The sequence below is a fragment of the Natator depressus genome, chromosome 1 (genome assembly GCF_965152275.1).
Source record: "Natator depressus isolate rNatDep1 chromosome 1, rNatDep2.hap1, whole genome shotgun sequence".
NCBI classification, from domain to species: domain Eukaryota; kingdom Metazoa; phylum Chordata; order Testudines; family Cheloniidae; genus Natator; species Natator depressus.
In genome coordinates this window covers 258387504-258404471 of record NC_134234.1, presented here as the reverse complement: position 1 = coordinate 258404471, position 16968 = coordinate 258387504, and the positions used below count along the sequence as shown (strand labels likewise).

At 45.1% G+C, this 16968-nt stretch overlaps 1 protein-coding gene across 2 annotated transcripts in view; it reads right to left on the bottom strand.

Annotated features, from left to right (window-relative positions):
- Positions 1 to 989: 989 nt before the first annotated feature.
- SEPTIN3 (septin 3) overlaps positions 990 to 16968 on the bottom strand; it is a 33100-nt gene continuing 17121 nt past the window's right edge. The window contains exons 6-10 of one of the 2 annotated variants that reach the window (XM_074941715.1): positions 16624 to 16741; positions 14419 to 14514; positions 11178 to 11274; positions 10686 to 10737; positions 990 to 9235 (exon numbers count right to left, since the gene is read on the bottom strand). In XM_074941715.1, coding sequence (XP_074797816.1) covers positions 9100 to 9235; positions 10686 to 10737; positions 11178 to 11274; positions 14419 to 14514; positions 16624 to 16741 — 499 coding nt within the window. In that variant the 3' untranslated portion in view covers positions 990 to 9099. Of the gene's footprint in view, positions 9236 to 10685; positions 10738 to 11177; positions 11278 to 14418; positions 14515 to 16623; positions 16742 to 16968 lie in introns of both variants that reach the window. The other variant, XM_074941714.1, reaches the window with a different exon arrangement.

The window sequence follows — 16968 nt, the reverse complement described above, 5'->3', positions numbered from 1 at the left end:
GGGCTGATTCCGTCTAGCCTTCCTATGTCAAGCTCTGGTCTTCATGACATCACCAGATTTCAGAAAAGCGTCCAAACACTGATGGGAGTTGAGAGAAGAGCAACCCCAATCATTAAAGAGGCTGGCATGTTGACTTGTGAAGAAAGAGAAAGAGAAATATTTAGTGTTGCTAAATGACAACTGAGAGACTGTTTGAAGCATGTAAACACCAAGCAGTGAGAAGAATAGTTCAGGATGTTTTAGGGGAGTATACGTAGGAATAATAGGGGTTACCACTTTAATATATGACACAGCCTCTAGTTGGAAACTCTCCTGCATGAGCAGATTATCTAATAGGTCTTCTCTGTCTCTGAGTACTGTAATTTAAAGGAAGCAAAGGAATATCCCAACCAAATATCAAGGAACTTTGCCTGGTCTATTAGGCAGTGAAATGTTCTCCCAAGAGAAGTGGGGGAAGTCTCATCACTGGAGTGATTAAAATCAGATTGGGCAAAGTCCAGGATAATATACAAAATATAGGGAATCAGTCAGCACTGGAGGGGGGACTGGGAGGCAGCAAGCAAGATGTGACCTAACCGCTCTTTTCCAGATCTTATTTTTTATTATTCCGGTTACCTGGACAGGCCCCTGCCTGTAGGTGCAGGATTGGGCTACACAAAGATAGTGCCAGATGGATATTGCATGGGATTGGGGCAACTCTAACTGTAGAGGAGAGGGCAAGTAAAAAAACGAAGTGTAAAAAACAAAAACAAATAAGAAACAAGACAGGCACTTGTTCAAATGGCGACATTTTGTTTAATCATACAACACAGATAGAAAGTTAAGTCTAGCGACATTTACACCACAAGTTTGTGTGATTTCGTTCTTGCTCGATCAGCACTGGACTGATACAAGAAGACTCCATCATGATACTGTCAGGGGACGGGTGTGCCAGGAACCCGGTTTCATTTGCTTGTTCATGCTTCCATTTTTTGCTCTTCCATCTCTCAAGTAAAATTAACTTTCTTCCATTGCACTTGCTTCCAAAAGAAAGAAGTGCGGTCTAGATTTCTGAAAACCTGTGGGTACGTCTTGAATGGCTGATGGTGGCACAGTATTTCCAGAACCAAGGCAGGAGTCAGCATTTATTTCTTTTTGCTCTCTGCCCTGTAAGCCTTGGTGCCCTGGAGCTGCCATCCAGATTCATAAGTAACGTCAAAGGGGAGAAGGGGAGTAGATGTCCCCTGATTGCTAAGGGACTTTTTTCGTTCTTCTTTGTAGAGTTCTGTAATAAGGTACATCAGATTTTGGGATGCACCAAATGATTTTCAGGTTGGCAGTGGGGAGAAAGGAAAACTCGGGGTGCTTTGTCACCCACTATTAGTTGAAATACGTTGTGCGGGAACTTCCAGCTTTAATAGTGGAGTCACCTGTTTTGTTGCTGGGCATCACCAATCCATCCACTGCATTGCACTGGCATTTGCTCTGAAATCAGCAGCCCTATATCTTTCTTAAGCTCAGGGGTACTGCATGGGAAGGTGCTGCATAAAGGATATGGGGGCTGGAAAGGGGAGAGAGGGTGGGCAAGACAGCCAACATCAGAGGGGCATGCTCAGAGGTTGGCCCATGTTTTTGGGGAAGAAATAACCTGTTCAGAAGTCACCCTGGGTTCCTTATTGTTTGTTCAAACAACAAATGGTTCATTCAAGGTACAGGATGTTCCCCACCCTTGGTTTTTAAAAGCACATGGTGATGGGGGAGGCAGCATAGCTGTGATTCTCAGGATGCGTGAATTCTATTCACAGCTGTGCCCCTGATTTGCTGGGTGATTTTAGGCAAGTTGTGTAACCTCTTTGCCTCAGTTTACGTCTGTAAAATGGGAGTAATTGTTACCCACTTTTGTAAAGTGCTTTGAGATCTCTGGATAAAAAGCACTACAAACTTACAAAGTGTGGTTATTGTAATTAATTATTAGAAATAATTATTCATTAAATAATGTGTTTTCTCCGGGGAAGAACTTACTGCAACATCTGATCTGCATCAGCCTCTGATGTTTCCAGTGAGGTTCAAAATTTTCACAGTTGTATTTACTGATAGACAATGTTAAGTGTCGTTGGGGGGAAATTTTTACATTTTACAAAAAACCCCAACACACTGTCATTGACACTCTCTCTTACCAAGACATGGCCAGTTCAGTCCTTGAGCACTTCACTTATATGTTTACCTCTTTCCAGATGCCTTCTTAGGCCTTGTCTATGCTGGGAATGAAAACATCCTGTTAGAGAATGTGTTAACTAACACAGTGTTGCTGCTATTCATTATTATTATTATTATTATTTATTTATTATAGCATGTAGGTGCCATAGGCATGGAATAGGACCTCACTGTGTTACATACAGCTTTGTCCTTAGTGTGAACAAGGACAGGTATGTTTAAAAACATGAGCTGGTCAGGGTTAGTTCCCCATAGGATTAACCATGATGAATTAACACATTTTTTAATGCAACTGTCCTGGTCCACACCAAGGATAAAGCCATGTTTAACATCATGTTAGTTAAGACATGTTAGTTAACAATCTAACATGACACTTTTCCCTCAGTACAGTAATAATAAGAATACCTATATCTGATATAGCACTTTTCATCAGGAGATCTCAAAGTACTTCACAATCTGTAATGTATTTCTCCTCTTGTGAGGTAGGGATGCATTATTATGCCCATTATGCAGATGGAAAACTGAGGCACAGAGAGACTGAATGACTTGCCCAAGGTCACACAGCATGTCTGGGCAGAGCAGGGGATTGAAAGGAGATCTTCCACATCCTAAGCCAGTGCCCTAATCACTGGACCATTCTTTCCCATATGGGCTAGGTTGTGCAACCCATATTTATCTTGATGAACACCTGGTAATTGGAGGAGTCAGAGAGACTTTGAAGTCACTAGGGCTGCTTGCGTGAGCAAACGTTCACCTGCTTGAGAAAAGGTTGGACAATCGATCCCTATGTGTTAGGAAAATGCTCAGCACATTGTGTGGGTGCCAGTAAAATAATGTCTGCTAAGGAAGATCATCTTACACAGGGGGTCCTTGAGTGGCACAAGAGAACTGGAATCCCTGCTTGGACGATCAGGCCCAAGTTCCTCCACAGAAGACCATATCTACTACCCTCCTTCTACATACTCAAGCCCCATTGACACAGATCACAGAGCATGGCCCTAGTACTTATAATCCAAGTGACAGACAAAGGAAAAGCGGTCACCTTTGTGCATGTGGCCTGGAGCTGGCCATCCCTCAATTAGCCAGGGAGGTATCCGCACTCTGCAATGACCATTCTTCAGGCCCCAAAGACGCAGAAATGGCCTTACCACTGCACAAAGAAACTCCGATGTCACTGGAGTTGATAATACCCCGGTATGTTCATCATGAACGGGTGCGGTTAGTGGGGAAGCCAGATTGAGTGTCTTAGGGTACATCTACACTGTGATAAAAAACCTGTGACAGCAAGTGTCAGAGCCCTGGGCAGCAAACTCAGGCTCACAGGACTTGGGCTACAGGGCTGTTTAATTGCATTGTAGACATTTGGGCTCAGGCTGGAGCTTGGCCTCTGAGACCCTCCCCCTCGTGAGGTTTCAGAGCTCGGGCTCCAGCCAAGCACCTACACTGCAATTTTATAGCCCTGCAGCCTGAGCCCAAGTCAGCTGACCCAGACCAGCCACAGCGGTACGGCAGATATTTTATCTCAGTGTAGACATAGCCTTAGTTTCTCCAGCATGGCAGGGCTTAGGCTCCATCCTTCAGCCTAATGGCTAGGAGAAGCACTGATGGAATCTTTGCCCTGCTGGATGGGTGGGGGCAGCTTTCCCCCAGCAGCTGGCTGAGAACAGCTGAGATGAAGCCTTATGGGCAGCTGCAACACTGAAGAGACCTTCACTCCACAGCAAGGCTGGGGACAGCTGATATGTTTGGCTGCTCAGGAGCAGAGGCCCCGGGTGGGTTGAGGACAGCTGAGACGCATTGATGGACAGAAGCAGCACTGAAGATGCTTTTGCCCTTCAGTGGGGTTTAAAACAGCTGAGCTCGATGGACAGACAGGAGTAGTTCTGCGGTGGTTTTCGCCCTGGATTAGTCTGTGAATGGCTAGTTAAAGAGAAGCACTACAGAAGATGTTTTCACCTTCCATTAGGGCTGGGAACAGCTGATATGGATGGAGGCAGCACTGAAGAGGCTTTTGCCCTACACTAGATCTGAGAATGCCTGGCCCAAATGGAAGGACAGGAGTAGCAATGAAGGCCCTCTCTGTGCAATGGAGCTGGGAGGAGTTGATACGGATGGATGGACAGAGCAGGGCTGATGGGGCCTTTACACTTAGTAACGTTGAGAATGGCCGATCTGTATGGACAGACGAGAGATGCTGAAGAGCCCTTTGGCCTGCAGTGATAGCACTAGTTAACACCACAGACCCAGCGCAGGCTTCTCTGACGCAACTGTGCGAATGCATGTCACTTCTAGGGCGCTCCCTGCTCTTCCAGTCCTGGGCTTCATGCAGTTCTGCCAGCAAACCTCAACCTCAACTGCAACGCTCCCTGCTGCTACAGCTCTTCCAGAACACCTCAGTCCTGACCTGCAGCCCTTTCTGCTGGTTGCCGTGCTGGATGACTCAGCTCTGCAAACCCATCTCAGATGTGACCTACTGCTCTTCTACTACTAAGGGATGACCACTAATCACGGGACGTGCATCCTCTTGGAATCAAAGATCACCAAACTCATTGCAATTGTCGTCAGGCTGGACTGATTCCAGCAGCTGTCTGCCATCTTTGTCAGTCTCGCTGCATTCTAAACGGCTGAGCTAGATAGAGGAATGCTTGGGCTTCAGTGTTAGAGACTCCGCTCCAAGGCAGGAAGAGTTAGCCAAAGACTCAAAAAGTAATAGCAAATATTTTTTTAAGTACATCTGAAGCAGGAAGCCTGCTAAACAACCAGTGGGGCTACTGGACGATTGAGGTGCTAAAGGAGCACTCAAGGACGATAAGGCCATTGCGGAGAAACTAAATGAATTCTTTGCATCGGTCTTCACAGCTGAGGATGTGAGGGAGATTCCCAAACCTGAGCCATTCTTTTTAGGTGACAGATCTGAGGAACTGTCCCAGATTGAGGTGTCATTAGAGGAGGTTTTGGAACAAACTGATAAATTAAACAGCAATAAGTCACCAGGACCAGATGGTATTCACCCAAGAGTTCTGAAGGAACTCAAATAGGAAATTGCGGAACTACTAACTGTGGTATGTAACCTATCATTTAAATCAGCCTCTGTACCAGATGACTGGAGGATAGCTAATGTGATGCCAATTTTTTAAAAGGGCTCCAGAGGTGAGCCCAGCAATTACAGGCCTGTAAGCCTGACTTCAGTACCGGGCAAACTGGTTGAAACTATAATAAAGAACAATATTGTCAGACATGTAGAAGAACATAATTTGTTGAGGAAGAGCCAACGTGGTTTTAGTAAAGGGAAATCATGCCTCACCAATCTACTAGAATTCTTTGAGGGGGTCAACAAGCGTGTGGACCAAGGGGATCCAGTGGATATAGTGTACTTAGATTTTCGGAAAGCCTTTGACAAGGTCCTTTATGCAAAGTAAGTTGCCATGGGATAAGAGGGAAGGTCCTCTCATGGATTGGTAACTGGTTAAAAGATAGGAAATAATGGGTAGGTATAAATGGTCAATTTTCAGAATGGAGAGAGGTAAATAATGGTGTCCCCCAGGGGTCTGTTCTGGGACCAGTCCTATTCAACATATTCATAAATGATCTGGAAAAAGGGGTGAACAGTGAGGTGGCAAAATTTGCAGATGATACAAAATTACTCAAGACAGTTAAGACCCAGGCAGACCGCAAAGAGCTACAAAAGGATCTCTCAAAACTGGGTGACTGGGCAACAAAATGGCAGATGAAATTTAATGTTGATAAATGCAATGTAATGCACATTGGAAAGCATAATCCCAACTATACATGTAAAATGATGGGGTCTAAATTAGCTGTTACCACTCAAGAAAGAGATCTTGGAGTCATTGTGGATAGTTCTCTGAAAACATCCATTCAATGTGCAGTGACAGTCCAAAAAGCAAACAGAATGTTGGGAATAATTAAGAAAGGGATAGATAATAGGACAGAAAATATCATGTTGCCGCTATATAAATCCATAGTATGCCCACATCTTGAATACTGCGTGCAGATGTGGTTGCCCCGTTTCAAAAAAGCTATACTAGAATTGGAAAAGGTTCAGAAAAGGGCAACAAAAATTATTAGGGGTATGGAACGGCTTCCATCTGAGGAGAGATTAATAAGTCTGGGACTTTTCAGCTTGGAAAACAGACGACTAAGGGGTGATATGATTGAGGTCTATAAAATCATGACTGGTGTAGAGAAAGTAGATAAGGAAGCGTTGTTTACTACTTCTCATAACACAAGAACTAGGGGTCACCAAATGAAATTAATAGGCAGCAGGTTTAAAACAAATAAAATAAAGTATTTCTTCACACAATGCATAGTCAACCTGTGGAACTCCTTACCAGAGGATGTTGTGATGTCCAAGACCATAACAGGGTTCAAAAAAGAACTAGATAAATTCATGGAGGATAGGTCCATCAATGGCTATTAGCCAGGATGGGCAGGAATGGTATCCCTAACCTCTCTTTGCCAGAAGCTGGGAATGAGCAACAGGGGATGGATCACTTGATAATTACCTGTTCTGTTCATTCCCTCTGGGGCACCTGGCAGTGGCCACTGTCGGAAGACAGGATATTGAGCTAGATGGACCTTTGGTCTGACCCTGTAGGGCGATTCTTATGTTCTTATGTAATGCTGTTTCTCCACAGGTAAAATACAAAGTAGAGGCCTTAGTGTTAAGAAAACTGATATAACCATTCAGTGACTACATCTACCCCTAATCTAGGGCTCAGTGCTGAGAGAGAGACAAGTCCCTTAATCAAATACCAGGCTGTCTCTTGGAAGATCAGAGAGGGAAACTGATAAAGCAGTCGCTATTCACATGTGGAAGCTGTGCAGAGACTGACCACGTTTGTTTGAGAGCTGGAGAATGATATAGCTGTTACTGGGGAGGGGAAAGGGATCCCTAGAGCAAGAAATCCAGGGGATTAAAAAGCATTTCTTCATAAAGCAATTGAATAAGATATTAACTTTACATCTCTATAATGCCCACATTTCATCCCAATGAATCCAAAAGTACAGTAGAGGCTCTGGGCCCGGGGGTAAGCCTGTGGAAAGGTTCCCAGTGTGGACAATCTGCAAAGAACCTCACAAGGTATCCATAGTTCTCACTTGCTCAAGGACTGGTATCCAGCACTACGTCAAAAGTGGGTGGTCCTGGCTGGGGGGGGCGGGGGCGGGCAGAGGGCAAGGGTCATGTATATTTTTCTCTCCTCCTTCCCTAAAAGCAGAATCCTACAGAGCAGATAAAGGGACCCCATGATGTTTCCCAACAGAATTAGGAGCTGTTCTTGTGTGGAAGCTCACTCCAGTCCTGGAAATGATGATTTCCTCTGCTGCTAATGTCCCTTTTCCCTTCTCATTCACCCTCCCTTAGTGCATATTTCTCCCCCTCTATACATCCTCTGATGTCCTCAATAACTAACTAGTGAGAGTGTACCGAGGACTGGTGGGTGTAGAGGGGATCACTTGACCCAAGACCAGCAGGCCAGCCAAAATTCTGCCCAGTTTGTCCACGAGCTAGTTCCAGTGAAGCCAGCTCTTTGTGCTAAGGAAAGAAGGGATGGCCTCATGTTCACACTAGTACGTGTAATTCACACTTACTGGTGTTGGCATAGTTTCAAGCATTTAACTCTAGGACACGTTCCAAGGCCCTCATTCATTTTTTTACTTAGGCACATCTCCCATGGCTTCAGGGACAATTTTGTCCAAGTAAATACTGGGTAAAAACCGTGTGAGGACTCGGCTTGGCCCATTTGCTTCGTTGGGAGTTCTGTCTGAGTAAACTCCTGGGGGCCAGGTTTTGGGTGGCCCTTGCATGGGTGACTACGCAGGCAGCCTACCCTGTGTGTCATGTGCAAGGGGCATTCGCAATTGCAGGGGAGTGCAGGGCCTGCCCCTCTGCTGTGTCCCAGCAGGTGTATGTTGCCCCACAGGAAGGGAAGCAATAGAGCTATGCCCAGGCCTGTTCTCCTCACCCTTTGCATTGGCTTGCAAAGTGGGCCGAGCACATTGGGGGCAGCAAGCTGAAGTATCCTAAAAGATGGGGCAGCCTACCCGGACCCCCTGCCTGCTGGGGCAGGGAGACACCCTACCAATTCCAGGGCAGTGGCTAAATGCCACTATTTGGCCCTGAGTGAAGACCTCAGGATTTGTCCCTCAATTAGTGTTCCTGGTTTTTCGTAGTCTCTCTCCTCCCAGACACCTGTGATAGGAAGGTAAAACAACAGCTGCTATCTTACAATGAAACCCTAAGGTCCAAGATCTAATTTGTGCTCACTTCCCACCACCACGCATCTCCCAGTAAGAACATGGACTGGAAAATATGATAATATGCTCTCCTCCCAGCCACAAATTACCACCAACTCCCCCCCTCTCTTTCCCTTTTTTAACAGGCCTCAGTGAGAAAAGAGATATGTCATAGCCACCTATCACTCCCCCTAATCAACCGCCTACCTTCCCCACCCACACCAGGGAACTCCACTCACATGCAGGAAGAGGTTCTCCAATGCCTCCACCATTCGGAAGGCACTGTGCTCATTGATCAATCTGTCTGTCCTTGGAGTCTTTCTATGCTTTTCAAATGTGCAAACACAGAACCAAGTCATCCTCCCCAAACACCCCAAACCCCAGAAATCAAATCTCCCAGCATTCCCTCCACTACTTCCCACAACCAAGACATGCAACTGAACCACAGAACACGAGAGAGGGGGAAGACAACAAACAGCCTGTGCAAAAAACCGAGAATGACGACATTCTAGGAAGGAGAAAGGAAAGCCCCTGCTCCTTCTCCCATACACGCACACACAGAGGATGTGCCACATGCTTTGAAGACAGGCCTACAGTAAACTCAAAGGTAGCTGGGACGGGTTGTAATATCCAGACAGTGGGAGGAGTGATTCACAGATTACTTTCGTGGTTATCCTCTGTCTCGGCGGTCACTGGGGGAAGCCCCCCATTGTCATTCAGCCGCTTGGCCCTGTAGGTCTCATAGTGGATGTTGTGCGTCACTTCTTTTAGGTCTTGCAGGTGGGTCCTGCAGGAGGCAGAGGGAGACAGAAGGAGGGTAAGAAAAAAAAATCGGCTGGGTCAATGTTATTCTTTCTGTGTCTATTTTATTTCCAAGATAAATGGGACAGTTTCTCCAGTCTGGCTTGCCAATGAATAGGACATTCATTTTCTATGGAGGCCATAATACATTAGCCAACTGAAACTGCATCAGTCAGCATCCTGCTATATCAGTTAAGACTTCTGGTTCATCAATCTTCCAGCAGCAGCCAATACATGAGGCTTCAAGGAAGGTAAAACTTCCCCATGATGCATCTGTTCAGTTGTGCAGTGGAGTCCACAGTAGCTGTGCTGTTGGCACCATCCCCACTGGAAGAGTCCCCACAGCCACAGCTCCTTCCAACCAGTCACTAACTGCCAGAAAACTCCTGGGCTTTGACCACCGTTGTTTAATGACCACCTTTTATTGAAAGATTTGGGGAAAGCCCAACAGTGACAGCTAGGTGGTACCAGCATTAGGAATTTGTTGTGAGGGACAAACAATGCAATATTGTGATGTCACCATGACATCACTGTGTCACAATCTGAGGTTTCATCTCTCCCAGATGCCAAAACTCCATGACATCAGAAAGCATACAGGGGAATGGTTTTTAACTTTGACGTATATTTACATTTGGGCTTCTGAAAAAAACCTACCTTATTAGTTTATAGGGCATAAAAATTACCTTCAAACAGGGGTGCTGGAACAATTTTTATAGTGGGGGTGCTGAGAACTATTGAACCAAACTGTAAACCCTGGATATGATGGAAACTTCTTCAAGCCAGAGGGTGCGGCAGCACTCCCCGGCACCCGTAGTTCTAGCACCTATGCCTTCAAACTATGGGACTTCCCACAGAATTTCAGACAGATGTCAGTTCTCCTGAAAGGGCTTCAATCCATACATGAACTTGAGAGGAGGGGGACTGGAGATTGGGGATATGGAGCTTTTTATCTCTTGGTCAATTCTAGTTCATCCCCAGATCAGGAGGACTATATGGTCTGGGGATTGGGAATGGACTGAAGAGTCTTTCCTTCTTTGTCATTGATTCCAACCCAGCCCTAAGTCAGGAGCAACTAAAAAGTGTTCCCATCTATTGTGTGTTTGTATAATGGGGCATGGGGGAGGGTGTCACTCCCGTTCGTTGTCACACAGGCCATCTACATCACCCGAGCACCATCACAACTAGCCCCCTTGTTGGCATAGCAATCATAGACATTAAAGATCAGCTAGGTTGCCCTGTCCATTAGTTAATTTAAGATTGTTCCCTCTAGTAGTCAGCCCAGCTTGAATTGTCTGAAGAAATATGACTTTCATCCGGTTGGAGACTGTTCCATTATCATGGCTTTCGTCACTAGGAAATTCTATCTGAAAGTCAGTTAAGTAAGTACTGTAGCCCTTCTCATCAGGAATAAACAGGTGCATAACCGCTGGCCTCACCTGATGACAAAGTCTCGAAGTAGGGCAAATTCACAGTGATTGAGGTTTTCCACTGTAAACAGAGAAAATTGGGGAGTGGGGTGTTAAAAAAACCCTTCATTAGTACAGCGCAGGGGATGGTTGTCAAGGCAGTGGGCAGACGGGCACAAATCTTATATTTCAAACAGGGCATATAGTGCTATTTGTGCATCACATGCAGTCTATTGGGCTTGTCAGTTCTTAAAACCATGAGGGAGGGGTCACTTGAAAAGTGAAGTGACCTCATGGGCCCCAACGTGGCACCTTTTCTACTCTAGAGTGGCCGCAATACCCTGCCAGTTGGTGATACCACAGTGGTAGCTCCAATTCCCCTCAGCAGCGGTGTTTGAAAATATCTTTTTTTAATTTTGATTAAAAAATATGTTTAACTATAGGTGCAAGGGGTAGTACCTGGAGCTTTGCGTGCCTGAGCCTACGGAGATACATCCATCTCAAAAGGATGGACCTGTTTACCTTCAATGACGCCCCAGGGAGTTTTCCTGCCCAGGATTCTTTTGCCATTTACTTGGTATTCCTTGTCGCTGCCCACCACTGCAAACGGCATGCTTTCCTGCTGGAGATAGACAGGTAGACAGGCCTAGTCAAGCTGTTCCTCTGCGCACTAGACAACAATGAGATATACTAATCTCTCTCCACCCTTCCCCCTGTTACCCTCCTCCCTCCAGCATGCAGTCTTCTGCAGGGCAACAGGCACTCACTGTCGATGACCGGCCACTGCTGAATACGATAATAGCCCTAGCATTTCAACAGTTGTTTACAGCTGTTGCCATAGCTGAGCCTGCAGAGTTTCCCAGTGATTCCATGGGTTCTGCAGATGGGTGCAGTATTGTTCTAGGTGAGTCTGCAGATGTGACCAGCATTTTTGAATCAAAGAAGTGATGAATATGGAGCTCCCTGAAATCATTTATTAATACTGTATGCTGGCCTGACTTTGGCCTGGTGTTTGCTGCACTCATATTTTGGTGTAACTATTTCTCCCGAGGGGTCTCTCTGGGGTGGTTCCCAGAAGGAAAGAGGAGATGGCTCAAGATGGTCACCTATGAGTCCTAAAGGGACAATGCCAGAACTATTCACTCTGACAACTCTAGCTCACTCTCCTGCCAGGGTATGAAACTTTCTGACCCAGAGGGCAAAAGCCACCAACACTTGACTAAGTCTCCTGCAAGACAAAGAGTGTGTGCATGTGTGCGTATAGGCCTACCTAGGTATTGGGCCTACCAGTATGGGACGGTAGGATCCTAGGTAGGAGAGACATACTGTTCCTTGTTCTAAAATCCTATTTTTTCTCTAGTGCTCCATTCAATGAAGAGGGGAGGGATAGCTCAGTGGTTTGAGCATTGGCCTGCTAAATCCAGGGTTGTGAGCTCAATCCTTGAGGGGGCCATTTAGGGATCTGGGGCAAAAATTGGGGATTGGTCCTGCTTTGAGCTGGGGGTTGGATTAGATGACCTCCTGAGGTCCCTTCCAACCCGGTATTCTATGATTCTATGTTGTTTTAAGGAGGTTGCAGGTTACTGTATCACTTAGTGATAAGAGGTTGCTATACATGGAGTATTTTACCCAGGTCCCTGGCTCAGAGTGGAAGAATCACATGATTCCAACCCCGAGATAGGCCTTTTGCCTGTACCTATCACCTGAGGAGATGCACTCAGGGAGTATGTCTTCACTGCAGAGTTAACTTGGCCTTTTACTCAGGTGTTGCCCCTAACTCTCCTCCCTTCCACACATAAAAATCTGTCACCCAAGTTTAGTGGTGCTTTCAACCCCAGCTAGCTGTCCTGTCCTGGGGTATAGGCTAACGGCTGAGTGAGGCTGGTAACCCGCTCATTTTGCAGTGAGGACACAGACTAAATCATTCCAATACTGAGAGTCCTCCAACACCTTCCCACAATTCCTCCCATCTGGCCAAAAGGAGAGACAACTTCTCCCACAATTCATTGGGAAAGAATCATAGAGTGGCTCATCTCACTTTAGCACAAAGAACCATGGGAGATGCCTCCGCCCACCCCCACTCCCATAAGTCCTAGCAACACACATGCACAGGGGACTGCAGCCTCAATGAGGACACAATAACTTTGGAGTGACCACTCACACCTATGGTAGGCTAACCCAGGTGCCAATCCTCCGAGTTTACTCTGCCGTGAAGAAATACCAAGAGGGGGGAGAGGTGCAGCTAGTTCTATAAATGTGACAGTCCCCAGAGGTACCCGACACTTCCATATGTTGTGTAGAAATCCCTTGCTTTCATAGGTCAGTCTGCAGATCCCCCAATATTTCCATAGGTTTTCGCAGGTCTCCACAATGTTCCATAAGTTTATGGCTTCTGATTTTCAGTATTAACTGATAAACACCAGTAAAACACCCCAATAAAAAAATGAAATCAGTGTTCATCCAATAAACATGGGAAAAACATTGGAAATGGCTACTTGTATCTAAGGGTTTGTCTACACGGGGTATGATTTCTAAAGCACGCAAATGTGTTGCACATTAATTGGTCTGTGTAGACCCTTCTGGTGCACACTAAAGGTTCCCTAGTGCACTTTAAAGTAATGCTGTTTGAAACAGTGCTACATTAAAGTGCACTAGGGAACATTACAAAGAGATTGCTTATTATAGTATATACGACTGTAATGAGTAATGCGTATAATATATACAGTATATATAGGCTTGGAAGAATTAGATTTTTATTGGTAAAAAAAAGTAGGTAAACATCAATTTAAGGGACCCCCAAACTGATGAAAAATATTTCCACAGATAATAACTGAAATTTACAGATAGACAAAGTAAGAAAAATGCTGTTTGAGAACTTATTAGGGTTTGATTTTAAGGATATTTACTTTTTATATTTTGACATGATATTGACAATTTGTGTTTGAATGGTTATAAAGCTTTAACTTTTTGAATCTCAACATCCACGGTCATTAAATAATTATTGTCCTATCTTCCCTATCATCTGACCAGCACCCCAATTTTACCCACTGTGAAAATTTTAATTGAAAAAACTGCTTAAAAATAAACTTTGATATTATCCATCAAAATTATGAAAAAAATAAAAATTGAATTCTGCAAAGCCTAGTGTATACATAGAGAAACCCCCAAACTCACCAATTTTGGATATCTACACAAAACTCAAAAATTGCTAAAAATACCCCCCCAAAATGAAATTCATAAACACCCAAAAGGAAAAGCCCTACATGTCTTCTACAGATGTCCCCAGATTCCTAGAGGTTGGTCTGCAGATATCCCCAGCATTTCTACAGGAGAATACTGCAATGATGGTTGATGTGAAGGGAAATACGATCAAATTTTTACTTGGGAGACCCCCAAAAATAAGAGTTTGAGGGGTCAAGCTGAGAAGAAGTTGGGGCTTAAATAGCAACAGCTCACATGGGAAGCTAAACCCAGCCCAAACCCAGTGTCCAGCAAGATGAAGTGAAACAAATAGTCCTCTTAAATTCAGCAGTCACTGCACTCTATGGTGATAATGAACGGAGACAATGCAAATTAAATTAGAAAGGATAAAAGAACCCATCCTCCCTACTGGATATAAACAATAATAATAATACTTTGCATTATAGCATCTTTCATCCAAGGATCTCAAAGCACTTTGAAAACTAGAGTGATTTGTCTCCATTCTGCACTCAGTGAAATCTAACCACTCCTCAATACTCTCTCGTTATATGGTGTGTCCTACCCTGATTTTGTCATTCTCTGTTTTATCCTCCAGGTCCTCATCAAACTCTTTCTGGGGGTAAAACTCGATGCCATTCACCTCCAGTTCTTTGCGCACCTGGGCAGGGAAACATTGGAAAGTAAAAAGCAGTGCAAGCATTGAATTATGGCAGACAGCAGGGTGCAGTGGTATTACATTCCTGCTGCAACATTCTCAAGGGGAAGGCACCTGCAGGGAATACTCCTGAAGGAGTGTGTGATACAGTTGTGACACACAGCAGTGCTGGCAAGAGATTGGACTTTATTCGCTGGCCCCATGGGTCAGGGTTATGAAGGATTAATAACCCAGTCACAGAACAGGGATCAGCAGAAAGACATCTTGGCAGGTCACAACACAGGTGTGAAACCCTTGCCATCACTGTGACAGATGCCCTTTGAGAGACTTCAGCATAGAAACAGCTGCTCTTCCACGATAGATGCAGCCCACCAGGTAGTTTTTGCCCCAAATGATCTCTAGTAGATTTCAGTTCACCAGAAGATCCACTCTTTTTAAATTCTCCATTGTGGTGCCCCTAGCAGACCATTCATCATTATTCTTTGTGGTCTTAGTTGATCATTTCCTTAGGATCATTTGGGCGAGCTGTAGCTCACGAAAGCTTATGCTCAAATAAATTTGTTAGTCTCTAAGGTGCCACAAGTCCTCCTTTTCTTTTTGCGGATACAGACTAACACGGCTGCTACTCTGAAACCATTCTCCTGTTGATTAGTCTGAGCTCAGAGATGGGGTTCACTAGCACAGATACATGTTAATGTCAGCTAGGGTGACCAGACAGCAAGTGTGAAAAATCAGGACAGGGGGTGGGAGGTAATAGGAGCCAAGACCCAAAAATTGGGACTGTCCCTATAAAATCGGAAGATCTGGTCACCCTAATGTCAGCTCTGACCCACTGTGGGCACATGTTTTTCAAAGGTTCATTTAAAGGGCAAGCATATTCTTGGGTAAGGTACCCCCCCACTCTGAACTCTGGGGTACAGATGTGGGGACCCCATGAAAGACCCCCTAAGCTTGTATTCTATCAGCTTAGGTTAAAAACTCTCCAAGGCACAAATTCCTTTCCTTGTCCTTGGGCAGTATATTGCTGCCACCACCAAGTGATTTACACAAAAATTCAGGGAAGGGTCACTTGGAATCATCCCCCCCACCAATATATCCCCCCAAGGCCCTTCACCCCCTTTCCTAGGAAGGCTTGAGACTAAAATACCAACCAGTTGCCTTAGCAACATGAGCTCAACCAGACCCCTTTTCTTTAGGACACTGAAATCAATCAGGTTCTTAAAAGAAGAATTTTTATTATAAAGAAAAAAGTAAAAGAATCACACCTGCAAAATCAGGATGGAAGGTAACTTTACAGGGTAATAAAAAGATTTTAAACACAGAGGATTCCCTTCTGTGCTCAGCTTCACAGTTACAAAAACAGGAATGAAACTACCTCTGTAACGTAGGGAAATTCACAAGCCAAAACAAGAGATAACCTAATGCATTTCCTTGCCCTACTCACAGTTTCTGTGGTTTTAGATGGATTATTCCAGGTATATGTTTCAGGAGCTATTGTACCTGCTTGGCTTCTCGGTCCGAAGAGGGAACACAGAGAACAACAAACAAATCCTTCCCCCCCAGATTTGAAAGTATCTTCGTTCCTCATTGGTCCTTCTAGTCAGGTGCCAACTAGGTTATTTGAACTGCTTAACCCTTTACAGGTAAGGCAATCCAGTCCAGCTGCCAAGGAGGGATTTTATGCTACCCGTCCCCCTATATTCATGACAAGGCCATATTGTCAGGAATGTACAGCGACTTGGGAAAGAGCTGAATTGCTGTGATATCCTAACAGCTGGAAAAGTGGCCTTCCCCATATTAATCTGAATGGTTTAGGCAATCTTCTGCCATATGAGCACACCCAGATCATCGCACACACCCCACATTGACACAGAACCAGGTCCTGTTTTAAGGTTACACGATAGCTGGACTCTGTCAGTGGAGAAGAGTCCAATATTGTATCCCATGGCAGCAGCTGAATGCTGTTCCGAACCATGGAGGGAAACACCAGGATGTCTGAGTGGTCAAGACAATATAATCCCAGTCTGAAGGATACAACCACCTTTCCCACCTTCCTGCCAGGACAGATGAGGCTGGGAAAGACTCACTCCACACAGGCATGGTGGTACTCACCCTTTGTTTGAACTCAGTCTTCTCTTCCAGAGTCATGGTGTCTGCCTTGGCGATAACAGGGATGATGTTTACTACTTTGCTGAGGTGTTTCATGAACTCTAGGTCCAGGGGTCGCAAGCTGCAGCCCAGGAAAAAGGAATAAGTGAGAGTCATTTTACCACATCACCCTTAACGCTGACTCCGCTCTTCCCCCTCCCAGAGTCCAGACGAGAGGGAGAAGGGAGAGCTCTCCTGCATATCCCCCAAGAGATGCTCCCATTAGATCGCTTCTCCTTCCTCCTCACTCAATGCCTAGAAGAAGAAAAAACTATGGGGAGAGCTGGCCTGGCTATCCCAGTCTAATGC